The 23,380-nt window shown below is 43.1% G+C and overlaps 1 protein-coding gene and 1 long non-coding RNA gene across 2 annotated transcripts in view; one reads left to right on the top strand and one right to left on the bottom strand.

The window, feature by feature from the left end:
- Positions 1-22,460, bottom strand: part of LOC132248795 (uncharacterized) — a 114,887-nt gene extending 92,427 nt beyond the window's left edge. Inside the window, exon 1 of the long non-coding RNA XR_009460214.1 lies at positions 22,107-22,460. This is a non-coding gene — a long non-coding RNA (uncharacterized LOC132248795). The remainder of the gene's footprint in view (positions 1-22,106) is intronic.
- Positions 22,461-22,618: 158 nt separating this feature from the next.
- Positions 22,619-23,380, top strand: part of EGLN3 (egl-9 family hypoxia inducible factor 3) — a 44,715-nt gene continuing 43,953 nt past the window's right edge. The window contains exon 1 of the mRNA XM_006259578.4: positions 22,619-23,215. Coding sequence (XP_006259640.2) covers positions 22,664-23,215 — 552 coding nt within the window. The 5' untranslated portion in view covers positions 22,619-22,663. The remainder of the gene's footprint in view (positions 23,216-23,380) is intronic.

The raw sequence follows: 23,380 nt of genomic DNA, 5'->3' as shown, positions 1-23,380 counted from the left end.
GAACTACTTGGGAGTGTGGAAATTGACTGTTGGGCAACTACCATTGAGGACTCTGCAGCAATAGAACCATGTCCCACTGCACAAGGTGATCTCATTGGACAACATATAAAAAAACATCAATTGAACCATTTGGTCTTTCCAAATTGTGCATGTAGTCAGTTTTGTCTCTCCTTCAAATGTTGTCCATGTTTATAATTGGAATGATTCTTGATGGCAATTTGCAGGCTGTGGTTGATCATAGCATTAGTATTGGTAGATCCAGAAAAGCCCATGGTATCAAGATGATTAGAAATCCAGGGTGCATTTGGCAACCTGAAATCAGGGACTTTTTTCCTGGAAAAGCTAGTTTACATTAATGAGGTTAAATCTAACTGTGGGTGATCCTGCCTATCCTTTGTTTTCCCAGCAGATGAAATATACTGATAAAATGGATAGAAGCAAAGAGCCTTTTAATTATTAGGGTATTTGCAGAATGGGTGCGGCATTTGCCTCTGGAAGGCTGAAGGGCAGATGGAAAAGTCTCCTTATATGGCTTAATGTCAACAAGGACAGTATCCCATCAGTTGCATCTGCCTGTTGTACATTGCATAACATTTATGCAACCATGAAAGAAATGCACTCACCTAGTTGCAAAAGTGCACAGTAGACAGGCTGTTTGCTAACAATGAGAAGCTGATCGAGGAGCTGGTGTGAATACAGTTAGGGTGAGGGAAGCTCTAATGCCTTACTTTGAAAGTGAGTCATAGTAGTAATATACTTCCTTGTCCAAGTAATTATGAAGCTAGGGCATGGTGCTTATCTCTACTTTATGTATTGTTTGCCTCCTGTTTATTGCTCTGGTTGTTGCTTATAATAATGAGGTATTTATTTATAAAACACTTGAACTTTATTAACAATGTATTGTTGCAAGACTTAAGGTGCAGAGAACTGGGAACTGCATGCTGGCAGCATGAGAGGAACTTTGATGTGGTAGCTATGTGTGTTCTGTAAGCAGCTTGTATTCTTTCTACTTTGCAGCACAGAACACATTTCCTGGGGTGGCCTAGGCCTTTCCTGTTATTTTCCCTCCATTCTCTCTCTTTTTCTAGTAGTTCTGTTTAGTGCCTCATTAACAGAGCCATGTCTAATTGTCTGTCTTTTCTTCCTCTTCACTTTAACCTTTTTTTCTTGCCATTTCCAAGTTTAGAGGGCATGCAACCTGTTCTTACTGGTCCTTTTCCCTGTAGCACCTGTATCTGACAGTAGTTCTGAAGATGTTAAAAAGTGTTTGTTACAGGATATTGCTCTCTGAGCCCTCTGGACCAAAGCCTAATGCTTGTTAGCTCTAGACATCCAAGTGATCCTTGACATAGAGAGTTTGGAACAATACTATTTTTCCTATTTAAAAAGGTAGATGTAGTCTTCAGCAAAAGATTCTGAAGCAAGCATCAGTTCAAGCTCTTGGTATATCAGAATGGTAAATATTATTCTGCTTGTTCTATAAATACAACATCTTGCAGAACTGCTCCAGGAAATAATGGGGTAAGGAAAGAAGCCTTATATACAAGGGAAACAATTAATAAAAAGGTTACCCTGTTACACAATGACATGGTCATGGTGAGTACATTCTTCAGAAAGATCGTGAAATGAGAGATGCATGCTGATGCAGAGACTATCTGGAGAAATATGAAATAAAATCATTTTGGATGAAGTTCCTTCCTGAAAGTTCTGGTAGAATGGATTGGGAGTATTCTCTGCTGTTTGCGCTTTGTTCTTCCCTTCAACAGGTGAGCAAAGATTCCTTGTTCAAAGTATACTTTGAACACTTACTGCTTGGAAGGGTGGAGAGGCTGGTATCACTAGCATGCACACAGTGTGAGGAATCATAATTGGTTGACCTCTCCTGGTGCAGACGAGCTACCATCCCCCTGCAGCATTACCGTTCCTGCCTTGAAACACTGAGAACATCCACCCATTTTAATGGCTGATATCCTAAATGCTCTTGGTCTGCCATGCAGCAGGACACACCATGTTGTATTTTAAGGTTCATGTGGTCTAGCCCTATGCTAGCTATATCTGTATATGGATTTCTGAATGACAGATAGAAGGTTTGTTACAGAAAGCAATGAATGGGCATGCATTTGTAGATGTGGTTGCTGGAGCAAAGGTATCTGCTCTGTAATCAAACTACGAAAGTATCATCAAGTTTGTAAGATACATCCAGTGTATTCTACGTTAGCTACTATATATGTAGTAAAATGCATATAATAATTTATGTAACAGAATTAGACAAGCTTAAGCACCTATACAATTGATGGACCTCTGCTCTGACATGTGCTAATTAGCATGTGTTGGAGCAGTCTCGATTAATCGAGTCTGCTGCAAGTCTGCTGAAGCGTGCTAATTAGCATACTCCAGTAGCCTCTGTGTCACATGGATACACTACCCCCATTTTTCAAAATGGCAGCAGGGGTGCTTCTTGCCCTCAAAGCAGAGGTAAATCTTCTTGCCCTCAAATCAGAGAAGAGAGTGTGGAGGAAGGAAAAGGAGAGGAATCCCAGCCTACAGCCTACTCTCTCCTGCAGGAAGACCTACAACTTTTGCAAACATATCTGGGCTCAAGGATTGGCCTCTTAAGTCACCTCAAGACCCATCAATGAGCCATAGTAGAAATCATCTTTGAATCAAGGGAGTACTGATGATTGTGAACAATGCATAAGACACAAGATAAGACCCTAGTATAATGATTCTCAGTCAGGATGCCATAGCACCCAGAGGTGTGCTCTAAGATCTTTCAAGGGTGTCACAGGGTGCCAGGTAATGTTAGGTGTACAAACAGGATTCATATAATAAACCCAAAGAGGAATCAGTAGTGTTAAATAGTCTGACCTGTTGTGGTCTTTCTGAGTTCTTTGCAATATGAATTGCTCTATTTTTTTTTTTGCAGTCAAAAAACAAGTGAAAACTAAACGCTGCCATTTTCTGAGGGGTGCTTTTAGTTTATCAAGGAGTGCCTCAAGTCTAAAAAGTTTGAGAACCACTGCTCTAGTATAATCCAAAGGATAGTAAGACTCTAGTGTGAATTGCATTATTTGTTCCAGTTACCTTCTGTCTCTGTTAAAATCTGTGCAGTTCAAATGGGCTCAGCTAACAAAACAATGTGGGTCATTTTGTATAACTGACCTGTCCTTAATAGTACTGCAAATATATAGGAATAATGACAGCTTATTGCTGAAATGACAACTGATAAAAAATTATTTATTTTCTGAGACTTTTTTGCAAAAGGTGAGAGTTCTAATAAATCCAAACTTGGAAAAAAAAAAAAGAACATGGAATGATCCATTCCCTCATCAATATCAACATACCTGAAGAAAAAAGAAATAGAAAGGATATGCATTTTAATCCTGATACAAATTCCCTTAAATCAGTGTGAAGACTTCAGTGGAGTGTTAATCAGATCCTTTGTTCCTATCTGTAGGAGGCATGTTCATGGACTAGATTTTAGCTTTAGGGGTCATTGGTGTTATCACCTCTCAAATCAACCTACAGTATAGAGGTGTTGGTTGTAGCTGTGTTGGTCTAAGGACATAGACAGACAAGGTTCTTTGTGTAAATGTGGTATCTTTTATTAGACCAACTAAATAGTTGGCAAGATTGTTCTTTGCAAGCTTTTGGGTACAAACACCCTTCTTCAGGCATAGGGAATATGGTAGAAATTTATTTAGACTATTCATCACCTCCAAGATCAAAGCCCTTAATCTAATCATTTTAAATTTTCTGGTTAAATAAGGGTGAAGTCATTTGTTATTTCTTTGTTTGCACAATAATAAACACGTTTTTCTTCATTACGGAAGAAAGAAATTATTGAGCAACTTACCTCAAGACTGTTTTCTTATGCACATATAGCACTCAGTTCAAAATACAAGTTTGATAAGGAAGGAAGATTTATAAGGTCAAATTTTGGCCTACTGAAGTCATTAGAACTTTGTCATCAATTTGGGTGAAGCATAGATTTCTCCCATAGTCTCCAGGTGGATATTAACAAATGCTCTGAGACAAATATTATTGTTTCAACCAATCACAGCCTATTTTTTAAATAATTTTTAAAATAATTTCCTTAACTAATCCCCTTATTTTCAGGTAGGAAAGGGAGGGGGAAGCTTTAATCTGAAGATTTCTGATTAAAGGGTAGATCTGTCCTTTTACAATGTCTTTCCTTTAATCATTCCTTGATTATATCCTGGCCCCAAGGGCATGTTCCCCTGTAGAATATGTCAATGGAATGGATGTGAGCTGTTCCACAAAGTATGGCAGAAGGCTCACCCCCAGCCAGAAAGTGGGACTATTTAATACATTCTCTGTTCATTATGGATGTGGTTATTTAATGATTCAATTAAGATCAATGGGACCTAAGTGCTAAGAATCTCATGTCTTCCACAATTTTCAGTGTCACCCCTCAGTAAAGTCTACTTATTTCTCATGCTTTCAAATGTACTGGTTGCTCATAGGTACAGAACTGCTAATGCACTTTGCTCCAAGTAAATGCTTCAATCTTTACCTCTTTGTGGCCCATAGCTTAAGTGTCAGTCCTCACAGTTGAGACTTTTTCACAGTCTTTAAACAGACAATGGGTTTGAATTTGAACTTTCTGCTTCCCAGCAAACCCTGGACCTTACAGATGGACAAGCCCATTGTCCCACATTAAGTATCTGTGAAGTATCCCAATTAACACTTTGCTTTGGAACAATCAGGGCTAATTTGAGTTACTTGCCATTTAAACCTCATATCTCCTACCTGTCCCACCTGTTTTGATGAAAGTCAAATCTTGGACTAATCAGCCCTGGATTAAACCAGTTGTTTGTTTTTAGTCTCAGATATTGTCCCGTCCCATCTATCTACATACAAAACTCTTTCATCCAAGGCTAGTGTTTTTTTTAAACCTTAGCTATGTGGCCCAGCTGCGTGCGTAGGCTAAAACCTAGGTACTGCTAATGCAGGAGTGCAAAACTAAATCATTCTACTGCCTTCTCACAATTTCCCCTGCATCTCCAGAAGGATAGACAAATTCTCCCACAGATCACTGGAACTGAATCAGAGAGAGGGCTAAATTACTGAAGCCCAAAGAATCTTAGCAGCACCAATAAGGATTCAATATGAGCAGCAGAACTCATGGTAGAGGTGATATCTTTTATTAGACCAACTAGATATTTGCAAAAAAAAATTCCTTATTTGTGAGCTTTCAGGCATACTCACCCTTCTGCGGGCATAGGAGAATGCAAAGATTGTAAAATTTCTCCTAGGTGGAAATGAAAATTCATATTTCACAGGAGAGCTGAAGGTGTTGTAAGATCTCTTGGTTGGAAAAGTTCCTTTTGTGCCAATTAGGCTCAGATAAAAGTTAAAGCAGTTTATTTACCTCGAAGTTGTCCGATGACAAGCAGGATGTTGAATTGTTTCTTTCTGGTTATGATGTTTCATATTACACAGGAGGGATGGGGTGATGAAATTCTCTCCTGGACAAGGGATTTCTCTTGTGCTGAGGCAGCTCTGTGAACATGCAAATTCAGCTCGAGACAAAAGGCAGATTGCGTGGATTCTAGTTTCTCATACCAGCACAACTTTGCAGTGAAAGTGTGTGTTAACTATCCTAGTCAGGTTCCAACACCTATACAGACATAGCAGGAATGGATTCAGAAGAGGTGCAATGGTGCAGTTGCATCCCCCTTTGATTCCTGCTCAATTCAAATTTTAAAACCAACTGTCTGGGAGGGGTAGCAGCATTTCTATTGAGGCAGGGCTGAGAGAGTTAATGGACTTCGTGGCTCATTATAATCTACCTGATTCCTGCTAATCCTTCCTCATTCCACAGGTGTGGATGACCTGCTCCATAATGGACTTGATGTTCCACTCTGCAGACTATCCTTTCTTCTGGAATTTTACTGTAAACCCTTCCTGGTAATCTCTCTCTCCTATTTCACAGCCCTGTTGACTCTTTTATTCTAGCTAAAAACCTTAAATCAGGTGTGGTAATATTAATTCAGGTTTAGAAATGACTAACAATGAAGTGTTGGATGCCCTGTCAGGTAGTTCAAGAAGGCTAGACTTTGTTTTATGAATCTGAATAAGAGATGTACATTTAACTTAATGACTACAGACTAATAAAACAATATTTTTAAGTAATTTTATTTTGTTGTGTTCTTATAATATATAGCAAATTTGTGCACATTCAGGTGAAGTTGTATTTGTTTCTGCTTTGATCTTAAATTGAATAATATAGTGCTGGCCATATAGCATATTAGTAAATCTTCTAGTTTAATATTGGAAAAAAAGTGTGTGTTAAATGTGATAATGCACAATGCCATCTGGACTCCCCTTTTCAAAATCCTAGATCTGCTCATGACCGCTAGTGCCTCCTGTGGTTAGGTGTACATGCAAACAAATTACAGCGAGTTAAAAAGGGAAAGTGACTTACTGCACACTGGCTGCTCTCCTATAACCATCTGGGTGCTTGTTCTTAACTTGTAGCAAGAGAAAAGTAACTTATTACTTAGCCCTGTTTCTGAGGCTACGCCTGATTAACTTCCAGTTATCTCAGAATAGGAGCAGGCATAAGGACAATCAGGGGCAGATCCAGGATTTCCTAAAAGGAGGGAGGTATGGGAGTAGCAGCCCACACTTTGGGGGTTTCCACCCCTACAATAGAAGCATACCAAACTAGGGTAATCTTTGGGAACTTCTTAAACTCTCTAAAGCAGGTGAAAATTACCCCTCCTTCTCCTTTCTACTCAGAGGCACATCTCCTCCTTCCTTCCCTGCCCCCACCCCTCCCCTTGCCTGCCACCGTTGCTTTCTCCACGTTCAGGGGCAGGAAAGCTCCAGAGCCAGCCACGGTTGAGCAGGAGCTGGGCTCAGCTGGGGAGGGGACAGTGGAAACCGGCTGGCTGGAGAATAGTTCCCCCAACCTGTCCGGTATCAGAGAAGGTATGCTGCTGCTATCCCAGTCCCCAGCTAAGCCCAGCTCCCACACAGGGGGCAGAAATGCCTCTTGGTGCTTTCCTACCCTCAGTATAGCAGGGAAAAGCAGATAGAGAAGGGAGGGGTATGGCCTTTGAGCAGGAAGGGGAACGGAGGGATTTTAAAAAGTCCCCAGAAGTTCCTGTGGTGTGGTCCAATCCAAAAGGGGGGGGGGGTGTAGCTGTGCCACTGAACCCCCTCCTGCATCCACCCTTGGAGGCAATTACGGCCTTTTAGCTTACTGTGGATACCTTTTGTTATTTCTTGTCAATGTTTTAATCGACTCAAAGTTGTTGCACACTTTCCAGTGGGCTTCTATCACTAAGTGTAACTTGGGAATGTATAGTCCAATATTCCCAATCACAGCATCTTGAGATCTGTTCAGGGGTGCTGCAAGATGCCACACAATACCACTGTTAGGTGTGCAAACATGATTCACAAGATAAACCCAGGCATTTAAAATAGGAATACACAGTGTCAAAAATATTCTGACCTGTTAGGTCTTTCTGAATTCTTTGCAGCAGAAAAACTGCTGCATTAATTTTCCATAGTCAAAACAAGAGTAGAAACTAACACCTGGCATATTTCAAGGGTTGTCTTGAGACTAAGGAGGGGTATCTTGAGTCTAAAATGGTTGAGAACTATAGTCATTATGTTGCCTCACACAAAGGCCACGAAACAATTGTAAAGTGGGAATGATGTGCTTGTAGATATTATGAAAATAACGCATTTTGAACCAAATGTAGATCCTGCGAAACTTCAACAGGAAAACCAGCACAAAAAAGTTCCTAGTGTAAAAAAATACTCTTTAGTGGAATTAAAAAAAGAATTACTTCTTCAAAAGCAGGTGATAGTCATTATGGCTGCTTGCAAATGTGAAAAAAGCACCTTACTGGAAGAAGCAGTATAGTAGTTTGATCAGGATCCACAGCGTCTGCATAGGTCAGGTGCTTCAGCAGGACTTTTTGGCACTTTTATCTGAAGCTGATTCAATCAACTGCTGCCCCTTGCATCACATACTCCACCAGCTATCATTTTTCTTATATCACCTTTCTATAAATTTTGATTATTAATGACAGAAATATTTTTTGTGTGAGGTGAAATTGACATTTATCAACATTTACCGATTAAAATTTGAACCCTGCCGAGCCTAGTCATAATATTATGGCTGCAACATGCAGATCCTGCTGCAAATTTCCCTTGGGTCATTATAAACCACAATAAGTAATTCTAGTGCTTCTGAAAAAATGACTTGATTGTATCCCTTAAATAAGAGAGTTCTGAATTAACATCATTTTAATAATTCACTTTTTTATTGTACATTTTGTGAATTCAGTTTCCTTTTTTTGCTCTGCCATTTGAACATGTCTCTGTGGGGGAACCATTACTTGCTATGTAGAAACCATGAAATATGTTTGAAAAGGCAGTTTTTAATTACATTTAGTGATTTTGCTGAGCCTAGTGTAGCCTACATGCTGCTAAAAGGTGTCATCATTTGGAAGCCAAGAGTGGGAGCCTAGTGTTACAGCTCATAAAGCTGTCTCCATCCTGTTTAAACATCAGGATCCAAACTTTGATGTTTAAAAGGAATAGTGTAATGTTTTCCCAGCATGAGCTGAAAGCTGTGTAAGTGTGATAGCTACTGTGGGTTCTGTTAATTTTTAACTTATGATAATCACTTAATAACTTATTGATTTTTGTTGCTAATAGATGGCCAGATATCTTGCAAGTAGCTCTTCAAATGTGAAAAAATTAAAAGAAGAAAAAATTGTCTAGCAAAAGATTAATTTTACAAACAGTAGGGTAGCCACTCACAAGATGTTCAGAAGTATGTATGTCAAGATAGTAATTTAACTTTGTTTTCCAAAAGGGAATTCTGGTTTTAGACTGCTGAAGACAATCTTACTGCCTTGTCAATGTTCAGTAATCTGCCTGCTAGTGAGGACACAGTTCTAGTCATACCTTGTCCTAGTATAACTTATTCCTCTTTCCATACAATACAGCCATATCAGTGTAGAGTCCTGTTACGCCTCTTTCCACACAGAAGGGTTTAGGGGTTTAAGGATATGGGTATCGTGAAAGCAATTCAATTTTTGAATATAGATAAGGTCTAAGCAAAAGCAAGAAATAATTTTAGTCAAACCATTTACAACTCCAGGTTTTCTGCTTGTTTCTTAAAATCTATTTAATTTGAATTATTGATAAATATTTTGGAGGGGGAATGTCTTTAATAAAAAAAAAAAAAAAGATACAGCATCACAATTCTTCATTTAAGGCAGGAGAGCTAAAAATGTGGAGGTTCTTATTCTCTCAAGAAATTCTCCAGCAAGAGTAGGGAAGGGCGCACAATATTCCCAATGTTTCCAAGATAAAAAGGCAAGCTTAAAAAATAAACTGAAAAAAACAAAAAAACCATTTGTATTTAAAAAAAAAAAAATCAGGCCTGTCTGCATCAGAGAGAAGCAAAAAAGGTCACGTATACAATCCTTTGCACATCATCTTTTAAAGGGCTCTGTTAAATTTGTGCAATATTATTGGAGTTAAAACTGGATATTTAGAGTTGTAAACAAATTGGAATTTCAGTTTTAGGGGAAAGCCAGAGATTTCCAAGAAAGAAATTAAAAGTGTTGAAAAACTGTTTTTACACAGAACCCCACAGATAAAAGCTGTGGAAGCTGGGAGTAGCTACCAAGGAGTATACCTCCTTGGCTCGCACTTGCAGGGAGTCAGTTAGGAAGGCCAAAGCAGCAATGGAACTCAGGCTGGTGACAAAAATTAAGGACAACAAAAAGTCCTTCTTCAGTTATATAGGGAGCAAAAAGAAGGCGCGGGGTAACATAGGGCCCCTACAGGACAGGCTACGTCAATTGGTGACAGATAGGAAGGACAAGGCTGAACTCTTCAATGAGTTTTTTCCCTCTGTATTCCTGAACACGGATCAAGACAAATCTCCCAACTGCATTATAGATAGGCACAGGAGGAACACCAGCTCACCAATGGTCAGCACTGACCTAGTAAAGGGACACTTGGAGGGGCTGGATGTGTTTAAGTCAGCAGGCTGGGATGATCTTCATCCAAGGGTGCTGAAGGAATTGGCCAGTGTCATAGTAGAGCCACTAGCATGGCTATTTGATCACTCTTGGTGCTCAGATAAGGTCCTAGAGAACTTGAAAACGGCCAATGTGGTCCCTATTTTCAAGAACGGGAGGAAGGGGGATCTTGGTAATTATAGGCCGGTTAGTCTCACCTCTATTCTTGGGAAAACCTTTGAAAAAGTTATCAAGGATATTTGTGGCAGCCCAGCAGGAAAAATAATGCTGAAGGGCAAACAGCACGGGTTCATGGCAGATGGATCCTACCTAACTAACATTGTTTCATGACCAGGTCACAAAATCCTTAGTTGCAGGAGTCAAGGTAGATGTTATCTACTTGGATTTTAAGAAGGCCTTTGATACAGTATCTCATCCTATTCTCATAAACAACCTGAGCAGCTGTGACACAGATGATTACAGAGTCAGGTGGGCAGCAAATTGGCTTAAGGGTTGCACCCAGAGAGTGGTGGTGGATGGGTCAGTATTGACCTGGAAAGATGTGGGCAGTGGCATCCCCCAAGGCTTGGTCCTTGGACCTGTGCTATTCAATGTCTTCATCAGCAACTTGGATGTGGGCATGGAGAGCACTCTATCCAAATTCGTGGGTGCCAAGAAATTATGGGATAAAGTAAACACGCTAGTGGGAAGGGACGGAATCTAGGCGGACCTGGACAGGTTGGAAAAGTGGGCAGAAAAGAATAGGATGCAGTTCAACAAAGACAAGTGCAAAGTGCTGCAGCCAGGGAGAAGGAATCATCAATACACCTATAAGCTAAGGGATGACCTTCTCAGCAGCACAGCAGCAGAAAGTGATCTCGGAGTTATAGTGGACTCCAAGATGAATATGAACTTTTAATGTGATGAAGTAATCAGTAAGGCTAACTACACTCTATCATGCATTAGCAGGTGCATCACGTACAGGTCCAGGGAGGTGATACTTCCCCTCTACGTGGCATTGGTCAGGCCGCAGTTGGAGTATTGCGTCCAGTTCTGGGCACCGCACTTCAGAAGGGGTATGGATAGCCTTGAGAGGGTCCAGAGAAGGGCCACTCGCATGGTCAGGGGGCAGCAGGTAAGGCCCTATGAGTAGAGCTTGAGGGACCTGGATCTCTTCAGCCTCTGTAAGAGAAGGCTGAGAGGGGATCTTGTGGCCATTTACAAATTCATTGGGGCAGGGGGGCGACAGACAGCAAGATACAGGAAATGCTCTGTTTACCAGGGCACCCATTGGAATAACCAGGAACAATGGCCATAAACTGAGAGAACAGATTTAGGCTAGACATCAGGAAGAACTTCTTTATGGTGAGGGTTGTCAGAATCTGAAATGGGCTTCCAAGGGAGGTGGTGCTCTCCCCTACCTTGGGGTGTTTAAGAGAAGACTGGACAAGCACCTGGCCGAGGTCATATAACCCCAGCACTCTTTCCTGCCCAGGACAGGGGGTCGGACTTGATGACCAATTGAGGTCCCTTCCGAACCTAACAACTATGAAACTGTAAGGTGCAGTTAATAAGCTCCTTTCCTTTGACCAACTAATAGAAGTAGGAAAGTACAAATTTATTCCATAACTTTAAAGGTGACCTGCTAAGAGGAGAAAAATTAAACTTCTACATTTATTTTTCATTTGCTTTGGTGCCATGCAGGGAAGAAATGTTTCCTTTTTTATATTGTAATTTCAGATTTCATCCATGCTGGACAATATAGTAACTGAAGAACTAGTGAAATGTTCATATTGCTGGAGCCAAAATACTGAAAACTGAGCAGTTAAAGGCCAAAGGAATGAAAAAAAATCTGTTTCTCTTTTTGATTTTGTTTTGTTTGGCAAACTTTTTTTGTATACACCTTTGTGACTGAAACACATAATTATAATATCTTAGGGAAAGGAAGCTTTTGATAGATTCTACACTCTTTCAAGAAAGGTTGCCTTTAAGATAATTTTGGTTTGCTTTTTGAGTCCTGTAATCTCTTAAATTGACTGAGATATAACTCTAAGGATTACATGAGGTCCCTCTGGGAAAAAAAAAAGGAAGACCAGACTTGACATGATAGTTATCTTTAAGCTAAATAACAGACAAAACTCCCTGAACCTTTGTTTCATGAAGAAGTGAAAGATGTAAACTAGTATGGGCCTGAGTCCTACTCCAATCTCTTTCTCTTACCTGATTCTGCTGCTCAGCTTTCTGCTCCCTGACCAAGCTGTCACTCTGCTTTCTGCTTCCTGCCATATACTCCCTGCCTGATCTGAATCTCTTCTTGCCTGTCCCTTCCCCAGTCTGTCACACACAAAGGCTGCCCATGCCATTTTTGGCACCTCTTCTGTAGGTTGGCCACCCCTCCCTGCTCCATGTAAACAGTCTTCTGCAAAACTACTGAACTATTGTTAAATGTAAAATAAGATAGAGAAAAATTTTCTTCTAGTAAACTGGGTATTGTTATAAGTGGTTCTGTAATGCTCGGAATGCCCACTAGCTCTCCCATCCATCTCCTTACATCTGCATTTAAATTAGATGCACTCTGTTTTTGTTTGGTGAATTGCATATCACAAGATACAGGATCTGTATTTCAGTAGAAAGCAGCATTCTTTGCAGACGTATACATATATCAATGGGATTTAGTATTTGATGTCAAAACTCCTGGAAGACTGTTTCAGGCTTAACACTAGGAAAAACTTCTTCACAGTTAGGGTGTCCAGACTCTGGTATAAACTCCCTCCAGAGGTGGTGCAATCACCTACCTTGGAAATCTTCAAGAGGAGACTAGATAGTCACTTTGCTGGGGTCACCTGACCCCAGTTGTCTTTCCTGCCTAGTGCTGGACCCAATGATCTTGTGAGGTCCCTTCCAGCCCCTTAAAATCTATGAAAAAACACTGGGACAACATTTGGTAGAAAAGGAGGGGATGGGGGAGGGAATACCTACTTAAAAGGACCCCGACTTCTTAGCACAATCAGAGAGTCATTTATAGTAATTTTCTACTTATGTCTTCAAATTTAATTACTTGCTTTAGGAGCTATTCTTCAGCTACTATTACAAATCAAGACAGGTGAAAAACCCTCCAAGACAAGGAAATACATATACAAATGTCTATTCAAATTCCTAAAAGGGTATTAGCAATTTAAAAGTCACATTGTCAACAACTAGGTTTCTTTCCCTACTTTCCTAAAATCACCTCCTACAATTGAAACTTACACATTCAAAATATGCTACTAGTATTTCTTTTTTAGTATTTGTATGATTCCTTTACTTTTTGTATTACTCTCTATTCAAACAATGACATTCACTGATGGCCCTCAAGCTCCACTTTTTGCTTCTAGATTAGGATGTGGAAAAAGTCAGCTAGCACATGTTAGGTAACACATGTTAGCAGCCTACTGTAGACATGGCTGTGCCTTAACAAGCCTCAAACTGAGTAAGTTAAAACATGCAGTAGGCTGTTAATAATTGCTAAAATCAGCTGCAAAACCCTACTCTGTACAAGGCCTCTTCTCTTAATTACTTGCTTCTAGCTGGGTTATGTGAGAGAAGGCTTGTCTAAGCTTAGTATGCTGCTTCTGTTGCCAGAACATCTGCCATCAAACAGGAGCCACCAAAGCATTTCCAAGACTCATAGCCACTCTGCATTGCTCCAGCAGCCTATGCATAGCTCCTCTTCACCAGCTTTTTGTGCCAGGCATGAAGTGCACCCTGGAAAGACACAGCTGTTAAAGGAGTGGTGGCAGCTGGCAGAAGGCATGAGTGCAACTACCCCTCCTATGGGTTGCTAAGTGGTGGCAGCAGAAGTGTTCTTTTAGAGCAACTGTTCTCAAACTTTTTTAAACTCAAAGGACCCTGTAATAGACTCAAGGCATCACTCATAAATGTCAGCACTTAGTTTTCACTTGAGTTTTGACTACAGAACAATACTAGAGCAATTCTTCTGTTGCAGAGAACTGAGAAAGACCACAACAGGTAAGAATGTTTTAAACACTCTATTTGAAATCTCTGGGATAATTTTGTAAAACATTTTCACACATAAGAGTGCTCACATTGCACCACAGCTCCCCGGTTGTGAATCACTCTTCTAGAGAAATTATTCTGCTGGCAGAAAGAAGGGGTTCAGCTGCCACAGGGATGAGCATGGAAGCATGTTTGCCAAAAGAAGCTTGAATTCTTCTGACAAAACTATATGACCTAAACCAGGCCAGAGTACTAAACAGTGGTGATAGCTGGGAGGCTGACTAGGCCTCTCAAAGTACTGGCACAAGGACTATTTACCATGGGAATGGAAGGAAGTAAGGCTTTATTGCCTCCTAACTGCTCTATGGCAGCTCCTCATATGCACACTCTTATCCCATGGTAAATAAAAGATAAGCCTTTTCCAAGAAAGAGGGCTACGCTACTGCTACTTAGCTTTCATCTGCTGCAAGGTAAAAGTATGGATATGAGTTAACATGGAGAGGCTCACGTATGGTAAACTCCCACTTTCCTTCACCACGCAGCAAGCAGTTCATATGTTCTTGATTTTAATATTGTTAGGGTTGAATAAAGTGATAAGCATTCTGGATTTTCAGAAACTTTCCTTAGTGTAGTCAGAGTTTAGTTTAGAGGTAGATTTCTTCATAGCCAAAGCAGCTCAACCAATACAAAACCTTAGGAATATATTAGGATATATTGAAATGCTATTTTCAGGCTCTATAATATAGCAATTCACACTTTCCTCTCTCTTCCTGAGCCCTAGGCAGTCAGGCCCATGGCACTAAATCAGCCTAGCATTTTAGGATGAGGGATGTGAAAAATAACATGACTTCAATGTTTAAAACTCTCTACTCTAAAACATTTTCAGAGTTTACAAGTAATATGTAGCATCAACCAAATCATACATGGTACCAAGTCAAAGGTTCTCCTGCTATGCAATGGTTAACATGGTAGTGGACCTCTGACCCACTCCAGCCCTAATGACTATGTTCCTGCTTATGGTTGGGTTAACTAGGGCATGGCTTTTGGTATAAGTTCAAGATCAAACTTGAACGCATATCACTGGAGCCTTAGTAAGACACCTTAACTATTCTGCTACCACTCTTTGCATTACAGTATAATTTAAAGGCTATATAAATATTTAGGACATGTGCATATCCTCTCAGACAAATGCCATTGGAATAATTCTATCAGTGCATTGTTATAATCTAGTTTGCCACTCTATGGTGCTGTACTGAAAGAAAATACTACAAAAAACTAATGTGAGGAATCATCCTACATATATTAGAGCTTCTAATTGATGGACAAATAGAATTTTACAAAAAATGAGGCATGGCAGAGGGCCAGCTTGCATATAATTTAAGTGAACACATTTTCTAATTAAAAAGTTATGATACCTTTCATACATCTGCAAAACACAGTTCTGCATAAAGGTTTTTAAACAGCTAGGTTCAGATGAAATTATCTATAACATCAAATTATCAACACACACTTTTCTTATTGTCTGTGTGACTCGATTGTGTGTGTGTTGGGGGGGGGGGGAGTAGTGTGCTTGGTGAGGTACTGGTATATCAACAAGCACTCTCTCTCTAGGTCTCCCTACTGTGCAGGAAATATTGTCCCTTAGATTGGTAGAACATGCATGCCAAAGATCAGTAATGGTGCCAAAAACCTTACCTTCTCCCCAGATGACAGATAATGTCACTTTAAAGAAGACAGGAGGATAACACTACAATTTGTAGGAAAGAAGTATTTACAACTTTATAACTTTATTCCATAAGTGCAAGTGTGTGGAATGAGTCTCCTGTAACAGATTCTTTCCTTTCCTGAGATGATTTTTCATGAGACAGATCCAACTGGCTGTGAAAGGGATGACTGCAGCAACCCCCTAAAAGGCGAAAAGTAAAAGCTGGAATTTCCTGATGCTTTACTGATTATTTTTGACCCCAAGAATTCAAGTGGTAAAACTGAATGGATAATAAATCTCCTGCACTTACAAGTTGTTCCTCCTGCACTTACAAGTACGCAATCCTGGTACATATGTGAATGAAATTAAATGAAATAAAGAGAAAAAGGAAAGGAAAGGAAGAGAGAAAGGTGGGAGCTGAAACTGACTAGATCTTTGCAGTTTTTGCCTACTAATCCTTTTACATCAGATGTATGTATATTCAACACTTAGTTTAAATGAAATAAAAACACGACATATACCGATTTTTACTAAATATGTCCATAACTTCAACATTTTGCAGCCAGACTAGTCTTGTAGATATGAGTGATTAGATGATACCTGCTTTTAGCTAATCAACTCCTTACTTAGATTTTTTTCAAAGCACTCTAAGGGATTTAAATATTTATCTTCCATTGTAAATGCATTAAGTGAGAGGTGTGTGTACCTGAAGTAGGCAAACTGCTTTTAAAAAAATCACAATGCTTTAGAGCGCGTTATCTAATGTAAAAGGGTGGATAAGCTGGTCCTGTGCCAGAATGTAGTTAAGGCAACATTTTCATAATAGCTCTTCTACAATTTGTGCAATACAAACTGGATATTTGGAGCCCCAAATCAGCTGGAACCAGTGTGGGACCTCGCCCTGCAAGTTCTTGTGTTGTTCTGGCATGGCAGTGTGTCTGTCAGGTACTGGATTTCTCTGGTCAAGCAAGGTCAGCAACAAGTGTTCATATTGATAGCAAAATCTGAGATAAGAGGCCAGAAAATGGCAGAATCCAGCAACTCTAGAATAATGCAGTGGAACAGAGCAGATCCACTCTTTTATATCCCTTTTATCAGAAACTTACAAACTAAATTTCACTAAATCCATGTCCTGGCTGCATGTTTCTGGGTTGCTGCTGCTGCAGTAACCTACAACAGAGTTTAGAGCTTTTGGCGCAATCTAGGTGTTTACACTTTTTTTCCCTTTTTAGATCAGGGCCTCCCAAAGTTTTGCCTCTGAAGGGCCATTACAAAGGGGTAATCTTGGATGTCGGGCATCAAGGGGATTCATAGGTCATATTTGACCCATAGGCGACTCTTTGGGAATTACTGGTTTACATGACAGAATTTGGACAGGAGAGGTTACAAATTGTTATGATCCAAGTATGATATATAAGTTTTTCCAGTCCTGTTGGGTTCGGAGGCAACACAGCTGTGTTTTTTGTTTGTTTTTTTCACTGATAAAGGGACACCTAAACTTTATTTTTACTATTGTAGAATGTAGGCATTAGGTGACAAAATGTATCATGATCCCTTGAGGGGTGGAGCTGGATTTTTGCATCATTCATGTACCAATATTGGGCCAGGAGATTCTTGGTTGAGAACAAAGCAGCTGCTTTGGAAAAAAAAAAATCAAAAAAAAAATAAAATCACATTTTGAGTCTTCACATGACTCCACCCCTACACCACACCCATACCTCTCCAAAGAGATGTTGCCATGGCAGATGTTGGTTCTTTAAGGATAGAGTTGCTTAATTCCTTAAAATAGATGCTCTGTATTCACTGCCATAAACAAGTAAAATGCTCTCAAGGAAAAGATCTTTTTTTAGTGGCTGCCTTGGCCCTGCTTCTGACAGCTGAGTTTGGTGAAGTTAGGTTGGTAGCTGGTTGTCAGACACAAACATGAATCTGAATTGTCAGTTGTCAGATGGTTTTCTCTCAGGACTGAGCATGGTTTTCATTTGTGAAAACACTTGTTCACAGCTATAAGTAGATCCAAAGACAGACTGCTAGGCAAAAGCTACATTTCTCATGCAGGCATACTTTTCAGGAAAGGAAGACCAACATGCTGTAATCATGAGTTGACAGTCCCTTTCATTCTCAAGTTCACCTTGCAGCAATTTGAACTTCGATACCCAGATGCATGAGCTTTGAAAGTCAATCAGTTCCAATTCAAATCCTTCAGTGTTCATCCACTGAAAGTACTTCAGTTCTATATATATGTGACAGGGGGCCTCCTGGGGCCGAACTCTGTGGCCTGCCTGCCTGCCTGTCACCGTGACAGGAGGCCTACTCAGGGCCGAGCTCTTCGTGGCCCACCCACCTGTCTCTGGGCAACCGCCCGCTTATCTCTCCCGCCACGCCTTTGATGATAATTGATTCATATATCCATGTCAATTAAGCAGGAGGCTGCCCATTGTAGTGCCCCGATGCCGGGGCGCTCTGTGGCTCCGACCTCCCCTAATACTGCAGCCCAAGCCTCGCAGATGGCATCATGGTGTTACTATAATCACTGGCCCCATACTGGGCCCCAGAATCATCCTAACAGGACCCCTCTCTGATCCTCTCCTATCAGGCAGCCACTCCGCCGTCATCCATAGATTCATAGATTCATAGATGTTAGGGTCGGAAGGGACCTCAATAGATCATCAAGTCCGACCCCCTGCATAAGCAGGAAAGAGTGCTGGGTCTAGACGACCCCAGCTAGATACTCGTCTAACCTCCTCTTGAAGACCCCCAGGGTAGGGGAGAGCACCACCTCCCTTGGGAACCCGTTCCAGACCTTGGCCACTCGAACTGTGAAGAAGTTCTTCCTTATGTCCAGTCTAAATCTGCTCTCTACTAGCTTGTGGCCATTGTTTCTTGTAACCCCCGGGGGCGCCTTGGTGAATAAATCCTCACCAATTCCCTTCTGTGCCCCCGTGATGAACTTATAGGCAGCTACAAGGTCGCCTCTCAACCTTCTCTTGCGGAGGCTGAAAAGGTCCAGTTTCTCTAGTCTCTCCTCGTAGGGCTTGGTCTGCAGGCCCTTGACCATACGAGTTGCCCTTCGCTGTACCCTCTCCAGGTTATCCGCATCCTTCTTGAAGTGTGGCGCCCAGAATTGCACGCAGTACTCCAACTGCGGTCTGACCAACGCCCTATAGAGGGGAAGTATCACCTCCCTGGACCTATTTGTCATGCATCTGCTGATGCACGATAAAGTGCCATTGGCTTTTCTGATGGCTTCGTCACACTGCCGGCTCATGTTCATCTTGGAGTCCACTAGGACTCCAAGATCCCTTTCCACTTCCGTGCCACCCAGCAGGTCATTCCCTAGGCTGTAGGTGTGCTGGGCATTTTTCCTCCCTAGGTGCAGCACTTTGCATTTCTCCTTGTTGAACTGCATCCCGTTGTTTTCTGCCCACTTGTCCAACCTATCTAGGTCTGCCTGCAGCTGTTCCCTGCCCTCCGGCGTGTCCACTTCTCCCCATAGCTTTGTGTCATCTGCAAACTTGGACAGAGTACATTTCACTCCCACGTCCAAGTCGCTGATGAAGCCCATCCGGGCTACCTTGTCCCCCCTGAAGCCTTGTTCCCCTCTCGGGTGTGGTTCCCCCGGAACCTTTGGCTAGCTGACCCTGGCCCACCTCCAGGCCAGTCGGGATCCCAGGCCCCCAGCTCTTGGGCATCCCTCGCGGTGGGCCCCCGGCCCTTTGACTACCGTAGTCCTGGCCCCAGCTTGGGCCAGTCGAGGGTACTCTCCCCTTTGGGCTGGGTCTCTCTAGCCGCTCACTCTGTCACTGGGCCTCACCGTGCCACTACTCCGTCTTCTCGGGGGCAACCGCAGCACCACGCCCACATCACTCCCACTCTCGGGGTCCGCCCTCTCCGGGCCCCTCACAACACTGGCCCATCTGGGCCCTCCAACAAACACATGGGTAACCCACCCGGTGGTGGTGGGAGCTAGGGGTTAAGGCGCCCCGACCCGCCTTTCACCGGGGTAATAACTGGCCTGGCATTTCCTGGGGGCTCCCATGCCACTGAGAGCCCCACCAGGCCACCCACTCCTGGCAGGGTGCAGTTTCAGGTCATGCCCAGGACCAGGAGCCTCCTGCCAACCCCTTGCAGCTCCCCCCTTACCTCCAGGTCGTTCACAGCAGCCCTTCAGCCAGGCGATGTTGCTGCCTGCCTCCTGCAGCCAAACTGCCTTGTTTATATAAGCAGCCTAAGCCTCAAAATGGCTGCCCTAATTAGGCACCTGGAGGCTGCCGGCTCCAGGCCCTTAAAGTGGCAGAGACACCCTGTGCTCTGCCACATATATATATCACTTTCCCTTGTACTGTCTGGGTTCACAAGAAATGAAAACATGGGTCCTCTGTTGCAAGTCTTGGAATAGTCATGTGAACTCATCTTCCAGATGTCCTATGTAGCTGCATATATCCCTATCATTCAGTTGATGCTGCTCAGAATGGATTTTCAGACTGGGGAAGTAACGGAAGGCAGATGGTTCGATATCTCATCTGAAAACAGGCAACTTATTACAGAAAGCTTTCCAGTCTTCAGACAGCTGAAGGATGGTTTTCTGTGTTCCTTGTAACCTAGTATTCAAATCATTTAAATGTGATGTGATATCTGTCAAAAACATCAGTTTTGTTAGTCATCTGTCATCAGTAAGGTCTGCATATTGCTGACCACTTTCCTCAAGAATCAGCTTGAAGGATTTGAGACAGCAACAAATCACTTGAGCATGTTGCCTTGACTCAACCAGTGTATATTACTGTGCAGCACTAAATCTCCATATGCAGAATCCATATCATTTAAAAGTTCACACAAATCTCCTGTGTGTCAGAGAGCAGCAGGCAATCAAAAAGCTGACAATTTTCACAACTGTTGTCATGATTTCATTGAAATCGGAAGATGAGATCTTACTGCACAGGCTCTCCTGATGAATAATACAATGGAAACTCATAAGAGGACATCCAATCTCAGTTTCCAGAAGCTTTACAAATCCAGCTGTTTTACCCACCATAGCAGGTGCGCCATCAGTGATAACAGGGAACACTTTGTGCAGGTCAATTTGTTGCTGTGTGAAATATCTTTGACAGCATTAAGTATATCTTTGTTGAGTGCTATGCATAGCACTCAAAGAAAACAATTCCTCGTGAACTTCCCCAGAGATAAAATATTGAACAATTATAGCAAGACGTGGGGGGGATACCTGTTATGTCTGTGTTTTCATCCAGTGCAAGGCTCATCACATCACAAGCATGGAGGTCTCGAGTCATTTGTTCCCTAACGTTAGTTTCCATTTCATCTATTCGCCTTTGAACAGTCCTGGATGACGATGGAATTTCATCAATACGAGCAATCATGTCCATCTTATTCGCAAAAATCCTGAAATAGATCCTCAGCACATTTTAAGAAAGAATCCTTTAAGTATTCTCCATCTGTAAAACTCTTGCCTTGCTGAGCTATATTTAGAGCTGCAATGTAACTTGCCTGTGTGGAGAAAGTATTTCTAGTTGCACAACTAGAAAAGCTGGCTGTCTGCTTTTTAAACGAATCAACGCTTTTCTAACGGATTCATGTTCGTCTGCTTCATTGACTCCAGAAGATTTGGCTTTGTGCTTGGTTGCAAAATGGCGCAGGACACTGGAAGCATGAGATACCACACTTCCGCTGTACAGACTACAAATACAATCCCCTTGCTGCACAAAACCATACAATTCTCTCCAAGCCAGATGAAACTTTTGAATATCTAACTTTGGTTTGTGTGAACTTCAGGAAATTTTACAGTTGGAAGGCACATAGATACATAACCATGGAAGGCAAAAAAAAAACCCAACAAAGGCAGCACAAACATTGTAAACAGAAAGCAGGAAAATCAGAAAGAATTGAATAATTTGAACGGTGTGTAAATCTGGGTAAGTATTTCCAAGACGACAAGCAGAGTAGCAGAAAAGCACACAAAGAAGTGAGCAATATGAAGTGTTTAAATCTAGGAATGCAAAGTAGAGAGAGCAAAATAACTGAACAGGAACTGTTTCAATAAAGTAAAAAACCTGAAAAACATGAACTGGTTTAAGAGAACGACAAACTGAATAAGAAATTACTTAAAAGAGCAACATACGCTGAATAATATGAACTGTTCTGAGTGAGCAAAAGCTGAATATGAATCGATTTAACAGAGCAAAATAAACTGATTAATGTGGAAAGGGCAACAGCTGAACATGAACTGGTTAATATGGAGAGAGCAAAAGCTGAACAGGAATCGATTTAACAGAGCAAAGTAAACTGAAGGGTACAAACTAGTTAGAGAGAGAGCAAAAGCTGAATCTGAAATAATTTTACAAACCAAAATAAACTAAATAATACCCGACCTTCAAATCTTAGCAGGAATCGCCACCAAGGGGCGTAGCCCGGAGGCACGTGCTGGCCTCATGCAGCAGCGGCGGAGGAGCAGAGCCGAGCCGAGCCGAGCCGCGCCGGTCCCTGCCCCCCGGCCGCGAGCAGCACCGCGGGCACGGCCAGGCGCGCGGCTGCACGTGCCCTCTGGGCGGAGGCGACAGGGTTGTGATGCCCCCGCCATGCCATGCCCTGCCCTGCCCCGCGGCGCGCCTGCCGTTGCCTCCAGCACGGAGCTGATGCCGGGCCCTGGGCTGCTCGGCTCGCTGCGGGTGCCCAGAGCCCGGGCGGGCTGCGATCAGCCGCGCCGACCCCGGGGGGGGGGGGGGTACAGCCACCCCAACATCTGCTTCCAGTGGAGGGCCGGGCTCCGCCCTCCCCGCGCAGCCGAGCCCCGAGGCTGAGGAGCCGGGGAGCCCGGCCCACTGCGAGCCCGGCCCCCGGAAGGGGCTGGCGCCCACGCCTCTGCGGGTTCTAGTTCGCGGGGGCCCGCCCGGGAGCAGGTTAGTGCCGGGCGGGCGCAGCCGGGCAGATGGCGGGAGGGGCGGGCGCTGCGCCGCCTCAGGGCTCTTCCCCGCCGCCCGCTCCGTGCAGACTGCGGCAGCCCGGGCCACGCGCGCCTCGGGGAGGGCGGCCGGGGCGGGGGCGGGGCCGGAGGCGGCATCGGTCCGGCGGCTCCGCGGCCGCCCGCGTGCCGGGCAAGATGGCCTCGCGTGCCCTGCTGTGGCACGCGTGCCGGGGGCTGCCCATCCCCGACCTGGAGAAGATCGCCTTGGACTACATCGTGCCCTGCCTGCACGACATCGGCTTCTGCTACCTGGACAATTTCCTGGGCGAGGTGGTGGGGGACTGCGTGCTGGAGCGCGTGAAGCAGATGCACTACAGCGGGGAGCTGCAGGATGGGCAGCTGGCCGGCCAGAGACACGGCATCGCCAGGCGGCACTTGAGGGGAGACCAGATCAAGTGGATCGGAGGCACGGAGGAAGGGTGCGAGGCCATCAACTTCCTCCTGTCCCTGATAGACAGGCTGGTGATGTATTGTGGCACCAGGCTGGGCAACTACTATGTCAAGGAGAGGTCCAAGGTAAGAGACTTGCTGTGGTTGAATTTGGGGTCGTTTCCTAAGGGCTTCATGTCTGTACGGGTTCTACCACCGAGTTGCACGTTCCTGATATCCTAACACCTGGCACCTCTCAACTCCCCAAACTGCTCCCAGGACTTGGCATCAATTTACCTTTTACTCATCTGT

This window comes from Alligator mississippiensis, chromosome 2 (assembly GCF_030867095.1).
Source record: "Alligator mississippiensis isolate rAllMis1 chromosome 2, rAllMis1, whole genome shotgun sequence".
Classification (NCBI taxonomy): domain Eukaryota; kingdom Metazoa; phylum Chordata; order Crocodylia; family Alligatoridae; genus Alligator; species Alligator mississippiensis.
Note: the sequence above shows the minus strand (reverse complement) of the source record. Positions and strands in the feature narration are given on the sequence as shown.